This window comes from Brachyhypopomus gauderio, chromosome 11 (genome assembly GCF_052324685.1).
Source record: "Brachyhypopomus gauderio isolate BG-103 chromosome 11, BGAUD_0.2, whole genome shotgun sequence".
NCBI classification, from domain to species: Eukaryota; Metazoa; Chordata; class Actinopteri; order Gymnotiformes; family Hypopomidae; genus Brachyhypopomus; species Brachyhypopomus gauderio.
In genome coordinates, this window is record NC_135221.1 from 15,943,171 (window position 1) to 15,964,194 (window position 21,024).

The 21,024-nt window shown below is 43.7% G+C and overlaps 1 protein-coding gene across 2 annotated transcripts in view; it reads right to left on the reverse strand.

Moving 5' to 3' along the window:
- Positions 1 to 12,938: 12,938 nt before the first annotated feature.
- Positions 12,939 to 21,024, reverse strand: part of sv2bb (synaptic vesicle glycoprotein 2Bb) — a 35,112-nt gene continuing 27,026 nt past the window's right edge. For both annotated transcript variants that reach the window (XM_077022339.1, XM_077022340.1), the window contains 11 exons: positions 19,274 to 19,454; positions 18,821 to 18,972; positions 18,445 to 18,578; positions 18,112 to 18,201; positions 16,923 to 17,036; positions 16,488 to 16,576; positions 15,989 to 16,153; positions 15,629 to 15,762; positions 15,321 to 15,521; positions 14,647 to 14,806; positions 12,939 to 13,954 (listed from right to left, as the gene is read on the reverse strand). In XM_077022339.1, coding sequence (XP_076878454.1) covers positions 13,771 to 13,954; positions 14,647 to 14,806; positions 15,321 to 15,521; positions 15,629 to 15,762; positions 15,989 to 16,153; positions 16,488 to 16,576; positions 16,923 to 17,036; positions 18,112 to 18,201; positions 18,445 to 18,578; positions 18,821 to 18,972; positions 19,274 to 19,454 — 1,604 coding nt within the window. In that variant the 3' untranslated portion in view covers positions 12,939 to 13,770. The remainder of the gene's footprint in view (positions 13,955 to 14,646; positions 14,807 to 15,320; positions 15,522 to 15,628; positions 15,763 to 15,988; positions 16,154 to 16,487; positions 16,577 to 16,922; positions 17,037 to 18,111; positions 18,202 to 18,444; positions 18,579 to 18,820; positions 18,973 to 19,273; positions 19,455 to 21,024) is intronic.

Here is a 21,024-nt window from a genome sequence, read left to right on the forward strand (position 1 = left end):
TCAATATCAGAACTGGGTCAGTTGGGTGGAGTCTAACCAGAGTGTTTGCGTGACAGCAAAGTCCAGTTTAACTGGAAAGCTCTGAGCATTACGACATTCATGCATGCATGTGGTGTGGTGTGTAATCCACCATGTCTGCAGTTTCTGAATGTACACCTGTGCAGCAGTGGGACACAGGGTTCCTCACAGGGTTCCTCACAGGGTTCCTCACAGGGTTCCTCACAGGGTTCTTTGTGAATTTTCTAATCAGAAACTACTGTAGTCTCTTTATGGGGTAGGGGACCAAAAACACATAAGCACATAAACAAAGGCATTCAAATACTCAAACTATTTTCTATTCCATTACTCAATTTCCGCTACTGTTATTTGTTGACACTAATCCATATTTCCATGACACTAATCCACACCTCATACGATCTTCTCATCTGTCATTCTTTCATGTTCAAGTTTCATAAAAGGACATATGGCATTTCCTGAATTTAGCTTCACCTTAATGTTGGATGAGTTGGTTGCTCTGATTCTAAGGGTGAAGCCCTTTGTTTCCAGAGGTCATAATGGAACAGGGGCTGGTCACGTCATAACAGACTCAACTGAACATAAGACGAGTGCAAATCTGCACACTGGATGAACTGTGTTTTTTTTCTTTCCTGAAGGCAAAAGTACATACCATGGTGCTTTGATAAACCACAGAACAGCATCTGAAAACACATTTGCATTTATGCCTCTGGTGTTTTGAAAATCTTTACTGTCCAATCAGCATTAAAATGATTTGAGGTTATCAAAATAAGTCAGAGAGAGAAGAGGAAAGGTAAGATGTTTTGCTCCTGAAAGATCTCTAAAATCTTTGGAAGTAAAATGCACTCACATCATGAATCATTACATCTGAAAAGATAAAATCTAAATTATCTTAATCAGATCATATCTAAATGTCTTGTGTTCAGGTATGAGATTCATAATCCTCTTCTGCAGTGAGACCCAGAGTGAGACATATCACATATTCACACAGATCTATTTACATATCGAATACATATTCATGTTCTTCTGTAAAAACTATTTCTACACTCTCCTGAAGGCGCAGCCATTGTGAGCACTACGCCTACACTGTGACTGAACATTCCTACCTATTCATGTATTTGACTTGATATAGTTGTTATACTTAAATTTTGAAAGCACTGTCTACAGGTCTGCAACGTGTCTCTCTGAACCGAAGACGGACATCACCTCCTCATCACCGTTCTGGGTCAGACCGAGTGCTCAGGAGACTGTCACAGGGCTTATAAACCCCACAGCTCTTTGCTCAGTTTACCTGTAAACTGTGCCAGACAAACTCAATCCAGCATTATAATGCATCACTAAAAGCTTTACGTGTCCATAAAGCCTTTATGTGGTGGACGGAGAGAGCAGCACTGTAGCATACCAAGGCTCTGAAGACCAGGCCGTAATATCACACAGCTGAGAATTGGGGGAGCGCTTACCACTGGATCATGCCTCGCATTTTAAAACCTGCATCACCATATAACCCCACCTGTATCACCACCATATAACCCCACCTGTATTCCTCATACAACCACACCTGTATCCCCTGTGCAAAAGTATAGCTACAGACAAAAAAATAAAATAAACCACTAACCTATTCAGAATTTGCATAACATGTCCTGACTTATACTTTATAATTTAAATAAGGCCATATTTAAATAAGGCCATGTCCTTGTATTTTTGCCTTCTGGTGACTGGCTTGTACTACAAATGCATACATGTCTAGCATTGTCTTTTACAGTAGGAAGGAAAGCAAAGCTGAGATGAAAAGGGTTCAAATAAAGAACTTTTTAAAAACCAGTGTCCTGCCTTCTGTGTTCAGAGTGTCTGCTTCATGTGTCTTTTTTTTCAAACGCAAAACGTTTCTTTTCCAAAACATTTTTCATTTATTTGCAAAAATGATAATCCAGTACAAAAATAAATTATCTAATAAATAAATTAGCTTACAAATGATTCTAGATTAAGGCAATGAACAATTCATAGATGTTTCTGTTCTTCCCAAACAGCTCCTGTCCTGCAGATCTGTGGTGGAGAGGTGGAGTGATGGAGCGGTGGAGTGGTGGAGTGGTGAAGCGATGGAGTGGTGGAGCGCAGCATGGTGCATCGTGGGAACTGTTCAGAGCAGATGAGAACTCGTCTTTACAAACAGCATTAGCACACAACATGCCTGGGAGTTACTAACCAGCTGACAAGAATGGTTTTATGATTATTTTTTGCATTATACTTGAAGAAATAGCAAACTGGATAGCTACTAAATGGAAAAGGTTTATCAAGATTAATCCAATAACATAAATAAATAAATCAACCCTACCAGTGTGAGCGGTGTGTCCCTGTGATCTATGGAAGAGAGTGAAGGTTTCCGTCTGCTGGACGGATGCTGTGAGCTGGGTGGAGGTCCGACAGGTCTGGCTGTGGTACTGCGGTACGGCTGACTGGACCGGAGCAGCCTGGCACCAGGCATCTGGTACCCCACCCTGCCCAGAGGGGAGGGGGCCACAGCGGTTCTGAGCGCTCCCGGCCTGGGTGAGATCTTCTGGAAGTCCCAGCTGTGAAGACAGGTGTGAGATGTAGCGTATGGCCAGGCGGAGCGTCTCGATCTTGGTCAGCGTCTGTCCGGCGGGGGCCACGGACGGAGGCAGGTAGGTGCGCAGGTGGTGCAGCGCGGCGGTCAGGTCTCTCATGCGCAGCTTCTCTCGTTCGCTGGCGCTCTGTCGTTTCTTCCCGGGGTTCTTGGACCTGCTGCGTGTCCTGCTCTGAGCAGGACGGTCTGCACGGGAGAGCAGAGTCCCAGTGGCGGGACCCCAAGTGGGCTCAGGTCCCCACCAGCAGCCTGGGGGAGACAGACAGGACGAGTCGAGGGACGAGGTTGGAGACAGGCTCCCACATGCGCTGTAGTAACCCGCGTCCATGCCCACCCACGCCAGCTCAGTCTCATACTCGGCTTTGACGTCCCGGGGCAGGAGAGGACAGCAGTTGGCATCCATAGCTGAAGTTTGAGGAGGTTTCCGTCGGTCTGTGACGTCTGAGTGAATGCTGGGGAGATGGAGGCTCAGGCCCAATATATCTGGGATTAGGAGGTGTGAAGTAGCACCTCCACCCAGGGTGTCTGCACTTCAAAGGTGGAGCAGAAAGCTGGAAGGTTTCACACTGGGGGGGGGTCTCTGGGAAAACTCCTGTCACACACAACTCAGGTCTGAGGTGAAGACACCACAAACCCTCTACAAGTTCAAGATAGGTTAACAGAAAGATCTGCGGGTGTCATTCGTTCAACTTGTACTCTCTAATTAACCCTAATTCATTATTACCCTAACTAGCCCTATTTTAATCATTAACTTTCGTTGTTCTGATGGCTGGTCTTTAAACATCAGCTTTGGATTCATCCTTCAGCTGTTGATTGGAACAGAAATGTGCATTGCACATATTTACATAGTAGACTGTGATGGGTTATGGTGGACTGTGATGGATTGTGGTGGACTGTGATGGATTGTGGTGGACTGTGATGAGTTGTGGTGGACTGTGATGAGTTGTGGTGGACTGTGATGGATTGTGGTGGACTGTGATGAGTTGTGGTGGACTGTGATGAGTTGTGGTGGACTGTGATGGATTGTGGTGGACTGTGATGGGTTGTGTTGGACTGGGATGGATTATGTTGGACTGTTATGGGTTATTTTGGACTGTGATGGGTTGTGGTGGACTGGGATGGATTGCTCTGGACTGTGATTGGTGTTTGTTGTCTGAGGAGCAGCTGCAGGGTGAGAAAGCACCATTAGTCTGGGTGTTACCATGGGAACACAAGAATCACACTTTTATTGGTCCAGCTGACACATTTGACACAGAGCCATACTTATAAAGTAAGTTATATGACATTTCTGGTTCTTTTAGATTACATACTGTAAATGTCATTGTTTTATATTTAATATGAAGATAAAAAACAGATTACGATCATTTGGTGAGATTAACCATCATATCATTGGTCTGCTACCTTTTCACATGTATAAGTAAAACATCCAAATCCACACTCACATTAAGACTTAAGAGGTAACACACAGCATTAAGACTTCAAACCCACACACACAGCATCATGACTTCAAAGACACACACAGCATTATGACATAGATTGAGTTAAGCAAGATTATCTGAATCATGTAATTATCTGAATGATGAATTGGTTCGTAGTTGATGGTGTGAACACACAGCTGAAGAGGTCAGGAGGTCAATGCCTTCTTTTGCTTCATCAGTGTTCGTCCACACACTGTTTGAGTGTCAGTACTTTGTCAGAAGCATAGTTTATCAGCACTTTCTCAGTAGTATCAGTGTATCACTACTTTCTCAGAGGCAATAACTACTGCATGAAATCAAAGACAACACAGGTTCTAGCCTTCAGGAATGAAGAAGGGATCTTGAAGGAGGGAAATTCGACTCACTGACACCAAAAAACCCCTTTGCAGTCCTGAATGAACTCGTGCCTGCATTTGTTTATTATCCGTTTCTTTACTTAGTTTTGATCTAAAGTGATCAAAGGCTGATTAGCAGCTGAGTGTAAAGCAGCACTGCAGGTCAGTGTGATGCGTATGTCAACTGAGCGCTTAATAAGAGTAAATCCCACAGCAGCTCAGCATATCCACATCAATCAACCGTGCTGGGATGGAAGGAGCAGGAGATTATTTTTAATCCCCCTGGTGTCCAACACCTTGGTGTCCTGCTTACACACACGTGGCAGGACTTCCTCTGAGTCTGCATGCAGCGGTCCTCGGAGGCCCAGACTCAGAGGTGCGAGGACACCAGGCTTTATCACAGCAGGGCAGGGCGTGGCCTCCCAGCAGGGCTGGGCGTGGCCTCCTTACAGCATGCCGGTGGGTCCCAACGTGATGACCGCGGCCCTGCTGTGAGGAGGAAACATCTGACCTCCACACTGAGAATCTGGACACTAGACCTCTAGTTTCTATTTCCAGACATGATTCACCTTGCTTATAATATCATATGTTACAGTAAACAAATGTAATATGTTCAGTGAATGAAATAAAAGCAGTTTGCTGGACTTGCTCTGATATTGGGTTTACAGGATTTGAGGGTAAGGCACCCTAGGGAGTACTGGGGGGGGCACCTCTAAGATATCTAACTCTACAAGCCTTATCAGGACATGGGGCAGAGTCATTTGAATGTTAATGACAAAGGGATGAATCCTGGGCAGCAACCCCCCCCAAACAATCTGAGACTAGAACTGCCTTCATATAATTTGTGCTGGACCCATCTGGACGTCTCTGTAGAACTAGGCAGCTGTTTACTCGTCTCGAATTGCATGCTTTATTCCAGCATGGGGTATTAACATTTACTATTCTCTCTCTCTCTCTCTCTCTCTCACACACACACACACACACACACACACTTTTTTTTTGTTGTTGTTGCTACTTAGCCTTGTAAAGTGCAGATAAAACATTCTTGATGGGCGTGTGGTGTTTAGACCTCACTTAAACATTAAAACCCTGATAAAAGACCCTCTGCTAACCCGGCTGAAGCAACAATAACATTTCCTGAATTCTGATTGGCTGAGAGGCAGCGGTCTGGGGGTGAGGATATTGTCTCTGTTTTGTCATGTTTATGAGCTCCATCATTTAACGGTTAGGGAGATTCCATGTGCTGTGTTCATGTGAGGAGTAAGACACACTTTCTCATGTCTACTTTAATCTTTAATATTTTGCGATGTTATTTTGGGTCCTTTTCACTCGGAACTTTAAAACAGTCAAAACTGTTTAGCAATTATGTGGAAAGAAGCGAGAAAGTCATTCTCTCAGTGCTGTGTGTTATTGTTGCCAGTAGAGGGCGATATTGGCCCCAGATTGAACTGTAAACGTGTTTTGGACAGAGTTGTATAGTCCAGGTTCAGAAAGTAAATGTCCTCACCAGGATTTTGCTCAGGCTTCCTGAATTGTGTTGATTCCACTCATTTTACCTGGATTGCACTAATTAGAAACCTAGCAAGCTTGAGCAAAATCCTGGTGAGGACTTTTACTTTCTGAACCTGGATTATACAACTCTGGTTTTGGACTCATGTACTATGCTTAGATATTGATCACAGACAGCTTTTAAACAATATATGAAAATGCTACGCTCTCTAACAATCCACTATATTGAGAATATTAGTATTTACATCAGTATTTACATTAGTATTTATTTTAACAGCACTCTCCGCACTAATGTTGTTTCATCAGCTCTACATTTAAATTTTATTAAATTACTCCTTAAGTATATTAAATATAACCAGATTGTACAGAATGTACAGAATCAACACCACAACATGTGCAAAGTATTTATTATAAATATCAATAAATTAGTTTTAGTTTGTACAAAAAAGATACAAATATATTATTAAAATAGACCTTAAAATAGATCTTAAAATAAGAGAAACTGTTTGAGCTCTTTTAAATACTGTTCATGTAAATGAGTGTCCAGGTAGTGCCGTTGAGCGTGATGTCTGTCTCAGACCCAGAACTCCGCACTGGCGTTCTCGTAGTGCACAGATGTGCTGTAGTCCTAAAAGGCAGGAAGCAGTCCAGTTAACAAGCTATTTCTACCACATAGAAGTTGTTGTTCTGAAGTAAACCCTGTTGTCATACACTCGTGTACAGAGGGACCCACCTGGTACGGTAGCGTCATGTCTGGGTACAGCGGACACTCCAGCAGGGGGTGGAGGGTGGAGGCGAGGAACTGGTCGCAGGCTGGGAGCTCCATGCCTGTGCCAGCCGTCCGCGTGTCTGCCGTCCTGAGGGCGTGGTGGGCGAGGGTGTGGTGGGCGAGGGCGTGGTGGGGTGGCTCCGGGCATGCTGCCCCTCTCCAGTTCTCCCCACCCGAGCTGTAACAGGAAGCTTCGGGAGTCCCAGCCTCCTTCCTACGACCCAGAGGCTCCTCTGGAAGTCCCAGCTGTGAGGACAGGTGTGAGATGTAGCGTATGGCCAGGCGGAGCGTCTCGATCTTGGTCAGCGTCTGTCCGGCGGGGGCCACGGATGGAGGCAGGTAGGTGCGCAGGTGGTGCAGCGCGGCGGTCAGGTCTCTCATGCGCAGCTTCTCCTTCTCGCTGGCGCTCTGTCGCTGCTCCGTCGGGTTCCTCCAGCGCCTCCTCCTCGACGTCTCCCCGGGACTCCCCGAGACGGCACGGGACGACGGCGATTTCGCCTCCCACGGCGGAGCGGAACGCGGAGCCGTGGAACCGGGAAAGGGCGAGAGGTCCGGGGAGAAGTCTGCGCAGGGCGGAGGAGACGTGGCCTCTGGAGAGGAGACGTTGTAGAGTTCACAGTCAGAGCTGGGAGGACGCCAGCTGGCCGGTGTGCAGAAGTAGAGAGGAGACAGATCCATGCTCGCGCCTCTCTAAAGGCTGAAGACTGGGGAGTGCTAGGGAGCTCCTCTGGAGGAGGACTTTATACTGGAGGAGGACTTTATACAGCACTCTGAGGTGTGAAGTGACACCTCCTCTGACCCACCGTCTGTCTCCGACTGAATGTGCAGTGGTCACACAGAGAGAGAGGGTGGGGTTGGGGGGGGAACTAACCCTGATCTGGATGTGAAGGCATTACTGTATATATGGATATTGCTGTATATCACTGCAGGATAAGAGGATGTGAGGCTTTGCTCCTCTGCTCATAATGAACATATTTCAGCTGATGTTTCTGACATTAGAGATTCTGTGTTTCTGTCATGAGAGGTAAATGTGACATTTGAGACGTCTGAATTACAAACTTTAATCAAAATGGTGAAGCTCTGTGGAACTCTTGCCCACAAAGTGAAATCAGTTATTTTATTGAACATTGAACATGCAACATACTAACATACCAACATACAAGCTATTTAACATACAACATATTAACATACAACCTATTCAACTAACATACAACATACTAACATACCAACATACAAGCTATTTAACATACAACATATTAACATACAACCTATTCAACTAACATACAACATACTAACATACCAACATACAAGCTATTCAACTAACATACAACATACTAACATACCAACATACAAGCTATTGAACATACAACATATTAACATACAACCTATTCAACTAACATACAACATACTAACATACCAACATACAAGCTATTCAACTAACATACAACATACTAACATACCAACATACAAGCTATTCAACTAACATACAACATACTAACATACCAACATACAAGCTATTGAACATACAACATATTAACATACAACCTATTCAACTAACATACAACATACTAACATACCAACATACAAGCTATTCAACTAACATACAACATACTAACATACCAACATACAAGCTATTTAACATACAACATATTAACATACAACCTATTCAACTAACATACAACATACTAACATACCAACATACAAGCTATTCAACTAACATACAACATACTAACATACCAACATACAAGCTATTGAACATACAACATACTAACATACAACCTATTCAACTAACATACAACATACTAACATACCAACATACAAGCTATTGAACATACAACATACTAACATACAAGCTACTGAACATACAACATACTAACATACCAACATACAAACTATTCAACTAACATACAACATACTAACATACAAGATATTGAACTAACATTCAACATACTAACATCAACATACAAGCTATTGAACTAGCATGCAACATAATAACATACCAGCTACTGAACATACAACATACTAACATACCAACATACAAGCTATTGAGCATACAACATATTAACATACAAGCTATTGAACTAACACACTAACATACTAATACACAAGCTATTGAACTAACTTACAATATATTAACATAATAACATACAGACTCTTGAACAAATTCAGATTTTGTTTTTTTGTTTTCTTTTTATACTGGGCCTGGTGAAATATATATATAATGTCATATTATAATACCGTAATACTGCTTGGCAGTATTAAAAAGTAACATACATATATGAGGTCAGTAGCTGTGTGCATGCGCGCGCGCGCGCGTGTGTGTGTGTGTGTGTGTGTGTGTGTGTGTGTGTGTGTGTGTATTAATGACAGCTGGTCACAGCTACATGTCTTACCAGCTGCCAGGGTCATTGGGTGAGGTCACATGAGAGGTGTGAACTAGGACCTATTACAGGTCAGATGGTGGCCGAGGTCACATCTCCTTATACCGTGTGAACTAGTAATGGAATTTCACACCAAACATGTAAATGAGATGATTAAGCTCATTAAGCTCTGCTGAAGCCACAAAACAATGTGATACAGGAGAAGGTAGAATTTTGAAGTTGGGGTTATGAATTGTAAAGGAAAGTCAGCTCTGTAAAACCATCACACTGATGTAGGACTTCTTTGGCAAAAACCCTCGCTCATTTATACAGTACAGACAGACAGCACAGATAGACAGTACAAACAGACAGAACCAGCCTATATGGTTAGTCAGTGATGTCTGTGTGGACATGTGTTTCAAACCTGAGTCTGGCATCTGAACTTGTCACATAACGCACTTGAGAACCACCACACGGTGGCTGAACGCAGAACTGCGCCCTCAACCTCATGACCCCATGACCCCATGAACTCATGACCTCGCGTCCTTCTGCCCAGGTGAGTTGACCTTGTCCTCCGTGCCTCCAGATCCTGGGACACAGTCAGACTGCACAGTGTTAGTGTTAGTGTTAGTGTTAGGTTTAGTGTTAGTGTTAGGTTTAGTGTTAGGTTTAGTGTTAGTGTTAGTGTTAGGGTTAGGTTTAGTGTTAGTGTTAGGTTTAGTGTTAGTGTTAGTGTTAGGTTTAGTGTTAGTGTTAGGTTTAGTGTTAGGTTTAGTGTTAGTGTTAGTGTTAGGTTTAGTGTTAGTGTTAGGTTTAGTGTTAGTGTTAGGTTTAGTGTTAGGTTTAGTGTTAGTGTTAGTGTTAGGTTTAGTGTTAGTGTTAGGTTTAGTGTTAGTGTTAGTGTTAGGTTTAGTGTTAGTGTTAGGTTTAGTGTTAGGTTTAGTGTTAGTGTTAGTGTTAGGTTTAGTGTTAGTGTTAGGTTTAGTGTTAGTGTTAGGTTTAGTGTTAGGTTTAGTGTTAGTGTTAGTGTTAGGTTTAGTGTTAGTGTTAGGGTTAGGTTTAGTGTTAGTGTTAGGTTTAGTGTTAGTGTTAGGTTTAGTGTTAGGTTTAGTGTTAGTGTTAGTGTTAGGTTTAGTGTTAGTGTTAGTGTTAGGTTTAGTGTTAGGTTTAGTGTTAGTGTTAGTGTCTTCATGTGGTATTCATATAGTACTTCACTCATTCTGCTGTTTACAGTGAACAGGACTGAAGTGATTTCATAGAGAAGCACAGAGAGTGACGTACTGTTGTCAGAGAGGAAATTAGAATTTTTTTGTCAAAAGGAGAAACTGTATCTCGTTTGAGTCGTCCAGACAGTCAAAGCATGCTTGTGCTGCAGAACCTCGGATCTTTTACCCAGAACGGAGGAACTGGGTAAACTGAGTAACCGAAGACATGCAGAGTTTACAATACACCAGCATGACACTCTCCATGGCTTTAAATGAACACTGCTACATCCCGACACAATCAGGAAAATAATTACAATAGCACTCTGCGATGCAGAAGCTAATGAACATGTATTTACGCTCAGCTGGCAAGACCTGTTTCACCCTCACACCTCTGACCCAAAGTCCCCACCCACAGCCCTGAGGTGTCAGAACTCTGAATTTGGCACCTCACAGTCCCACAGGGTGAGACAGCACTGACCCCAGAACCCAGACCCCAGAAAACTGACCCCACAGCACTGACCCCAGAGTCCAGAACACTGACCCCAGAATCCAGACCTCTGACCCCAGAACTCAGAATCCAGAACTCTGACCCCAGAACTCAGAATCCAGAACACTGACCCCAGAACCCACAGCCTTCATATATAAATCCTATCTGAAACCAGCATGCTCATGTGCTTTTTGATAAGCGGTGAATTGTCACTAACCCTAACCCTAAAACCTTGTCCTGACCCTGGTCCAGCAGGACTCATCCTGCTTGTGTTCCTACAGGTTTCACCGAATGCCCAGCCTGGTGTTCCCATGGGAACTGACACCGGTTGGCATTTCTCCCCCTCTCTGTAGCGTGCAGCGTTTTGCACCCTGAGTGCGAACAAAAACAAGCTGTTGTTTTGAGGGAGTAGCGGTATCTTCTCGTCCTAACACGGCACTGGGAGAGAAATAGACACATAGGTCACCCCTCACACCATAAACACCCTGTGGTCTAAATACCAGTATGCATTCATGATTAATATCTCAAAATAACAACTGCACCTCTCTTTGGTGCTGCAGTATTCTATCTACGATCTACTACAAATGTCTGGTGTCTGTCTTCACCATGTTTACTCCTGCTGTCTCTGATCGGATCCCGTACCTGCTGCTAAAATCTCTCCTGACATTTTCTTTAACACTTGAGTTAGAATAAACAGCAGCACCCACTAGTGGCGTCACGGTCAGCTGGCTCCGCCCACAGAGCTGCCTGCTCCGCCCACAGAGCTGCCTGCTCCGCCCACAAACCTTGGTCCCACCGCCGTCTGTGCCGGGAAGCCCTGAATGCCCTCTGTGTCTCCCACGGAAACCTCTCGACCAAGCGTAAGAGTGCGGGGCTCCAGCTCGGGCCGTGTGGGTGCATGTTCCACCTTTCACACGCCCGTCCAAACCCCAGGAGACACTGAGCTGGCCTGACCACAACATCCACGGCCAAAATAAACAGGTGATGGAAATACTGCCTTCAGCATGAGGGGGATTAACAGGAGGAGGACTTGCTGTCTCCACGGCAACACTTTAGATAATTACTTAATTGATACCTAATAGCATTCAACTGAAAGCACGATTTGAAGTGTAGATCAGAGAGAGGGCATTTAATACACTTTTTTAAAGTAAACAGCTGGTCAGTTTAGATCAGCCAAAACTTTACAGATTTGATCACATTAATAATTTATTTATTGATTGATATTACAGTCACAAATAAAACATTCAAAGATAAAACATATTCAACCAAACTTCTGTTCCAGTGACAGTCAGATCTTACTGTGAAACAAAAATAGAAATGTAAACATAATGTGTTATGGCCTTAATCAGACAGTGACAGACACAAACTATGTTACATATAAAACACTGTGTTCTCACTGTCACGTGGGTCCTCACAGACGTCACCCAGGACACGGAGGGCCATAATGCCATTTCAGATCATCACTTCATTATTGTTAATTACCAAATTCAAAGTTGCAGTTGTGGATTTGAATGTCAGAGACCTGCTTTACAGCTAAAATGCTGTGATCGTTTCCAGTGGATACTGGCAAATATTCGGTCATAATGTTAGAGTTCCTAAGAGACACGTGTGTGTTCTTACCATAAAGTGATTAACAGTAGGACAGCTAATCCAGCAGCTTTTCTCTTTTTTTTCCTTTATAGGCCTCCATTACTGATTTAGACTGTATATTCCTGAAGCTCGGGTGTTTGTGAATATCGTTCACAATGTGTAGATCCATGTTTATAATTTTCTGTATACTCTTATTAGTGGCATTTCAGTATGTATAACCTGAAAACCAGCGATCACATGATCGTCACAGAAAAAAGGCCAGTGATGTGTTGTCCCAGGAGGCTGATGAAAGCTAAATAAATACATAAACAAATAAATAAATAAACACAACAAGGGATACTTCGACAACTGATGTTTAAATCATATACTATTCTATTATGAGGGATACTTAGACAACTGGTGCTTGAAACACGTACTCTTCTATTTACAGTGAGACATACATTAAGACATTCAAACATTCGCTTGGCTAACAACACACTGGTAGAAGACATAAACATCACTTGGTAGTTAGCACACATGCAACTCAGTCAACAGCTAGTGTGAGCTTCATTTAGAGGGTTGTGTATAGTGTTTGACCAAACATTCAACAAATTTTTATGATTTTAATATTTTTATGTCTTTGAGGATTCCACTCCAAACTCAAGTTAAGCTGTCAAGAGTTCAGGAAATAAGGAAAATAAATAATACACAAGGCCTTATGGAAGCTAAACAGTACTATGGGCTAATTCCTTTAGGTTACAAGTGCTGTGTACATTCCTTATCAATATACAGAAAACGAATGAGATGAACACAGTGAACTGATCATCCCATGTGAAGTTACAAGACCAGGGAAAAACCAGGGAAAGCTGTGAACATCAGGGCTAACTCTGGCTCTGCTAGCACAGGGAACACAGCATGAGGGACTAGATCACAAAGCTAGTGTACAGTGACAGGATGCCCCCATCCACCAAAAACCCAAAACGAAAACTCAAAACCATCCTCTTCACAAAGGTATCTGAACTCTTTGAACTCTCATGAAATGGCTCTGAGGATGTTCGTTACTTAGGGGCATGGAATTTGAACAATTTACTGTTTCTTATCTCATTTATGGGGTATGGGGATAGATAGAAGTCGTTTATGACCCTATAGACTGGTGTGAAAAGTACATCTGTACTAGATATGATGATATGATTATGATTCTTGAGTAAGCAGAGAGTCCTCACTTTTGGTCCTTGGTCACATTTAAATTGGGGATTTACTGAATCACTAAAGCTCATAGTTCAGATAAATGCTGTGGTACGGGCAGGCAGGAAAACAATTTCATGTTTACCAGAGTAATAATTTCAGCTTCTTTTTGGTGTGGAGCAATTTCAGCTTTGGCCAGAGTTGTACTACCCTGACACTGCCCTCTGGGTGGTGTAGGGCGCAGCTGGCCTCCACCTCACAGCAGAGCTTTCTCCCTGGTCTCTGGGAGCTTCAGAGCCAGGAGTCCTCCACACAGCAGTGCTGCACACGACAGCAGGATGGGGACCACTTTGGTGACGCCCACAAACAAGGCGAAAATGTAGCTCCCCAAGATGGCCGCCAGCTTGCACACGGCATTTAGGAGTCCAAAGGCCGTGGCTCTGTAAGAGAAAGGGCAAGATTAGCAGGGAGATTAGCAGGAAGATTAGTATGAAGATTAGCAGGGAGATTAGCATGAAGATTAGTGTGAAGATTAGTCAGAAGACACTACATCAAACCCAGAACTATACCAAACCATGTCCTGGTCACACATTTGCATTTAATAATTGGAAGACACTTTTTATACAAAGTGACTAACAACTGGGCCAAAATACAAAAATGCAAAAAGCCAGTTGTGAAGTCCCAAGGAAAACAGGTAGCACTGGTGTTTGAGACCACTGTGCTGATCTGGTGTTTGAAATCACTGTGCTGATCTGTTGTTTGAGATCACTGTGCTGATCTGGTGTTTGAGATCACTGTGCTGATCTGTTGTTTGATATCACTGTGCTGATCTGTGCATTGTGCTAGTAACCAGTTCTGGGTCTTTGTGTCAAATGCTCTGTTTGATTTAACTCAGATTGAGTCACATTTTTTTTGTCCTTACAAGATCAGATTAAAATGCAGACAAGATAGTGTCACGTGATTCACTGCTGAAACTAGTGTTTCTAAATAAGTGTAATATATAACTGTCACAGTTAAACTGTGTGCACATAGAACCCTTTACAGGTAGAATTTTGTTCCATATGAAGATGTTTTTTGTTGTGTGTGAATGGTATATGCAAAAAACCCAAGTGTGACTGAAGTATTGCTGTGCCTTTTGGAGGCGGGGTAGATCTCCACGGTGATGACCTCAATGCCATTCCAGGCCGCCACACTGACCCCACAGAACAAGCACTGCCAGACGATGATGGCGGCCTGACTGAAGCTCATGAACAGGAAGAAGGTGCAGCCAGCCGAGAGCAGCATGGAGCCTCCTGTGGAGAGACACCAACACAGCCATCAGCCGTCCAATCACAGACACAGCTTCCATCAGCCGTCCAATCACAGACACAGCTTCCATCAGCCGTCCAATCACAGACACAGCTTCCATCAGCCGTCCAATCACAGACACAGCTTCCATCAGCCATCCAATCATAGACAGCTTCCATGAACCATCCAAACATAGACAGCTTCCATGAGCCGTCCAATCACAGACACAGCTTCCATGAGCCATCCAATCATAGACAGCTTCCATGAGCCATCCAATCACAGACACATGAGCCTAAATACACACCTTCCATAACACACTCTCTCTGAAAAACAACATTTCTAGAGACCCAGATCTGCATATAACATGTTATTGTGAATTTGATACAAATGGAACCTGTGAATTGATCATTTTGAATGAATGTTTTGAATGAAAACACCGGATCCATTTACAGCTGGTCCTTTAGTGCAATTTACGTACGAGTCGTGTCTGTAACTAAAACTTCTCCACTAAAATCTCACCTATCATTTTAACTCTTCCAATCTTGTCCATGAAAAGTGCTGATATGATGTTGCCAGGCAACACAGCGAGACTTCCCAAGAAGCTGACCAAGTAAACAAGGACATCGTTTTCCGACTCGGTGTTGAGGTGGCAACCCTTCTTAGTGTGGTAGAAGCTGCTGTTCTCCAGCTTACAGTCAATGAATTTCTCCTTGTACAAATCTGTGGAAGCAAATTCACGATTTTCAGACCCAGGACCAGCCTTAGCGAACGGAGAAGGAGAGCCTGTAATATATAACATGAAGCATGTAATGTGACGTAACACCCACCAGTGTTGTAGAAGATTGTGGACCTAATGGTGCAGTTCTCAAAGAACGTGTTTGTGGACTTGATGTCTTCAAAGTAGCAGTCCTCAAAGAGTGAGTCTTCAAACTTCACGGACTTCAACTCAATGTTGACAAATCTACACAACAGGTAAGAAAGCACGCTAGCACAGTCCAGGGGGCACTAGCCCTGCTCCAGTAGATATAGTTTCTTCTTTCTAATCAAGGTCTACAAAGCCAGGAGGAACCCTAGGAATACTTGACTGGGAGAAGCAAAAGTTTGTTTACTTTTTAGAGCTATTGTAATGGGCCAGTAAATTTGGTCGCTAATGTTTGATTAATGATAATGCTGTATGTATTACATACTTGTCATTGATGTATTCGCCTTCCTTGTGGATCTGGTTCTCCAAGGAGAAGTTGAAATGGAAGAACTCAACCTTCTCCCTGTGGAACACTTTCAGTTTGGACTTATATTCCTCCTCCTGTAGATGCTTTATCATGTCCGGGAACCACACTGCCAAGCCATAGTAACTACAACAAACCACCAGAAACCCTTAGTAACTAGAACACATCATTAAAAAACCCATTGTAACTATAATACACCATCACAAATCCATGGTAACTACAACAGCATCACAAACCAATTTTACCAATTTTACACAAACCAATTTTTACATTTTGTGTGTATTTATTGAGTACATTTTGCTAATTGAAGCATGTTCAACCGGGACAGGTGGCAACCCTGTTACCCACTTGGGGATGTGTGTGACTGACACTGATCCAGGAACTGCACACAGAGTTATTGTGTTTCTTCACAAATAACGAACAGGTCACTGTATACAGCCTCATTTAAATCTTCATTTACCTGAATGCCATTGTAAACCAGATAACAGCCATGAGGAGTGTAGCCATTCTCAACTCCCGGGTCAAGAGGGACACGACGTTCTTCAGAATCTGGTTCAAAAGACAAAACCGCTTTTCATCACATCTTCAAATCATATTTCCCGCCTCCTCAATATAGCAATGTTCACAAACATCTGAGTCTGAGTCAGTGAACACAACATTATTATGTACAGTAGCTGAATGCATAGCAACCTTTGCTGTTTTTAAATGTGCTTTCTAAATATAAATGGGAAAAAATGAAAATATTATATAATCACACTATTCTAACATGCTCTTGGCAGCATTTTATCACCAGTATTTTGAATTTCCCTTAATTGCAACTTGAGTCCAAAGGGCATTCTCAAGTCTCCATCTCTCCCTCAACCTGAGATAGATTAAACATAGAATAACAGTTTACCAGTTTGACAAGTGTGACTGTCCGGACAGCCCATCTCTGGAAGGCTGTGCCAGTGGAGCTCTGGATCTCAAAGAACTCATCCTCCTGTGTCTTTGGAGTCTTGATCTGAGACACCTGAACAGGAATGAGTCAAAAGTCCTGTTTGAAAAACCAGCAATCATTCTGAGCAGTATATGATCTTACACTACTATGGGAGTGCTAGCATGTATGATCAAGTTGGTAGAATCCAGAGCCACAGTAGACGACTTTCATACTGATCCTTGTGATGTTTCACACTTGAGCTGAGCCAGTATTATCTTACAGGTGTTTGGGGCAGGTGGGACAGAGCTGCTAACGTCTTTCCTTCATTCTAATTTCACACGCGTTGCTGTATGTCAAGTTGTAAATCAGTCACACTCTGGATTTACTCTAGAAGTAAAAGATAGTTAAAACCTGAAAGAGTCCTGTCAAAAGATCAAGATATTGGAAGCAGACATCCAGGAAACAGCATTTTCCATGCATGTCAACAGTACATCTGGACGTCAGGGAAATCCTAAATCTGGAGTCCTCATTTCTGAAGATAAGTACAGCGATCCTCTTCATGATTAACCTGTCATTATCATTCCTCATTACAATCCTATGGGTAAAAAAGTAACCTAATCCCTCTCCAACAAAAGAAGTAGCTAGCAGTGCAAACAGTCATTCTTAGAATGTAATCCAGACCAGCAAAGTGTTTATTTATGTCTTTACAGCTCAGCGATGCTAATTTAGCTAGATATTTAGCCAGCTACAGCACAGACTATGTTATGGCCATAATCTCCATGAAGGAAACTTCCTAAAGAGATCAATAAAGTATAAATCAATCAATCAATTAATCAATCAATCAATCAGTCAATGACCCATCGCCCATGCAGGCTTTATCAGTTAGTCACTTAGTGAGAAAGGCCTCGTCCAGGCTGCCATACCAGTCGGTAACCAGTCGGTACGGCAAATCCTGCTAGCAGTCACTACATATGTGGCTTCCTCAGCTCCTACACCATAAACAACGCTAAAATAGCTGATATTAGATTGCAAGTCTATTTCAGCCACATCTCTGTATTAGTTTAGTAATTTCACTGTTTTCTACTAAAAGTTTGGTTCAGTAAAGAGCTACAGTTAGTGTCCTGTAGTGTGTGTGTGTGTGTGTGTGTGTGTGTGTGTGTGTGCTCACAGTAAAGACTCGTTCTGGTTCTCCTTTTGCCCTCCAGTTGGTGTCGTGTACCTGCTTCAGGATCATCCAGGCCTCGTCGTGTTTAGCGTGCTGAAGCAAACACACCAGGGCTTGAACTTATACACACTAGGGCTTGAACTTAGAGATGAATGATGTTGACATTCCAGTAAAAGAGGAGAGAGTAGAAGCAGTTAATCTATCAAAACAATTTAGTCAAATATATCCGTCCAGACTTCAGTCATGCAGAGGTGATTGAAGTCCATGACAGGTCATGCCATGACATTTTGAATTAGAGATGCACATAATGGGTGAGGTTGACCTTTGACCCTGTACCTCTAGGAGGAAGCGTGGGCTCTCGGGCATGAACGTTAGTCCGATGAGGGCGGCGATGGCGGGTAGCGCACACACCAGCACGAACACTCGCCAGCTGTGGAACTGGAACTCTGTTCCCATACTGAAGCCCCAGCCTGGGAGAAGAAGACAGGGTTCCAGATGGACACAGTCCACACCTCCTAACACTCCTGACCAAACTGCTTTAACCCTAACCCCCAACCCCTAAACCCCTAACTCATAACCCTAAGCCCTAACCCATAAACCCTAAACCCCTAACCCATAAACCTTAAACCCCTAACATTAACCCATAAGCCCCTAACCCCTAACCCTATCCCTAACCCTGGAGGGGGGCAGGGTGTTATAGGGAGAACAGTACCGTAGCGGGGGATGATCCCCCAGGCAGTGAAGGAGGCGTAGATGCCACCCATCATCCAGAACATGCAGAGCCAGCTGAGGTGTTCACCCCTCTTATCCGCACGCAGGAACTCAGAGAAGTACGAGTACACGATAGGTACAGAGCCCCCGATCCTGCAGAGAGGGTGAGATACGTCATGTGCTTTTGACCATGTGGGGGCACTGGGATTAAAACTATAGAGGTTTGGTTGCGGGTGGATTAAGTGATTGATTAAGGGTTTTAAAAATCCTTCTGGGTACCCTTTATGTTTATTGACATAAAACAGTGAGTGTGAAAGTCAGACTCTCTCCGTTTCCTCTGACTGCCTCTGTGTCTCTGTGCCTCTGTGTCTCTCTGTCTCTGTGTCTTTGTGTCTCTCTGTCTCTGTGTCTCTGTCTCTGTGTCTCTGTGCCTCTGTGTCTCTGTGCCTCTCACCCGATGCCAGAGATTAGTCTGAAGAAGATGAAGAAGCCGTATGCCTGGGCGAAGGAAGACAGGAAGCCGGCGACACAGTTGATGGCCAAAGCGATGATGAGACACTTACGCCTACCCACCTTATCCGCCATTCCTCCCCAAATGAAGGCCCCAAACATCATTCCGAGGAACACTATAAGACCTGGAGGACATATCACACACACACACACACACACACACACACACACACACACACACACACACACACACACACACACACACACACATACTGTATATGAGATGGGCCTGTGTATAAATGGGCAATGCAACAGCTCTGCTTCGCCACTGGGGGGCACTGCCTCCTAAAATAATTGACATCAAAACTTTTTGAAGAGTCTAGTGGTAGTCAGTGGTACATGTTTTCTATAGGATGTTGGCTATTATGTATGTTTACGTGTTATTTTACAATGTTTCACCATGAAATGATCCTGCTACCACAAAACCTCACACAGGTGTGCAGTTTCACTTTCACTCACACAGGTGTGTAGTTGGTCTGTCACTCACACAGGTGTGTAGTTGGTCTGTCATCCACACAGGTGTGTAGTTGGTCTGTTATTCACACTGGTGTGTAGCTGGTCTGTCATTCATACAGGTGTGTAATTGGTCTGTCATTCACACTGGTGTGTAGTTGGTCTGTCATTCACACTGCTGTGTAGCTGGTCTGTCACTCAAACTGGTGTGTAGCTGGTCTGTCATTCACACTGGTGTGTAGTTGGTCTGTCATTCACATTGCTGTGTAGCTGGTCTGTCACTCAAACTGGTGTGTAGCTGGTCTGTCATTCACATTGCTGTGTAGCTGGTTTGTCACTCAAACTGGTGTGTAGCTGGTCTGTCATTCACACTGGTGTGTAGTTGGACTGTCACTCCCACTGCTGTGTAGCTGGTCTGTCACTCACACAGGTGTGTAGCTGGTCTGTCATTCACACTGGTGTGTAGTTGGTCTGTCATTCACACTGGTGTGTAGCTGGTCTGTCACTCACACAGGTGTGTAGTTGGTCTGTCACTCACACTGGTGTGTAGTTGGTCTGTCATTCACACTGGTGTGTAGCTGGTCTGTCATTCACACTGGTGTGTAGCTGGTCTGTCATTCACACTGGTGTGTAGTTGGTCTGTCATTCTCACAGGTGTGTAGTTGCTCTGTTATTCACACAGGATGGCCTGTCCTGTTTTTGGTGATTCTGTTTGTCAGTGGCAGCTCACTTACTGATATGAAATGGCATTTAATATGAAGGCGAGTCAATTTCCCAGCGTTCAGTGTCTGATACATATTTGAACATATTTGATGTATGAGAATAAAGAAATGAAAAAAAAGACGGATAATCGCAACCCTGTAAAGCGGCGGATATTCAGCTCTCTTCAGTTATGTCGTGTGAAGCACAACACTCATCACATCACTTCACCGTTGCTATGCAGGAGTGAGACTGGCAGGCCCAGAACACATCACACTGTTGTCAGTGCAGATACACGCTCCTCTCCAAGATGCGTCAGACCCGTTAACATGAGCACACCATACATCACTGCTCAGTGTCTCACCACACGACTACCCAGAGAGTTACGATAATGCAACATTCTCACAGTGTCGCTGATGTGGCCAGGAGAAAACTGTAGTGGTTTCACCACCGTGACTGTAGTGGTTTCACCACCGTGACTGTAGTGGCATCACCACCGTGACTGTAGTGGCGTCACCACCGTGACTGTAGTGGCATCACCAC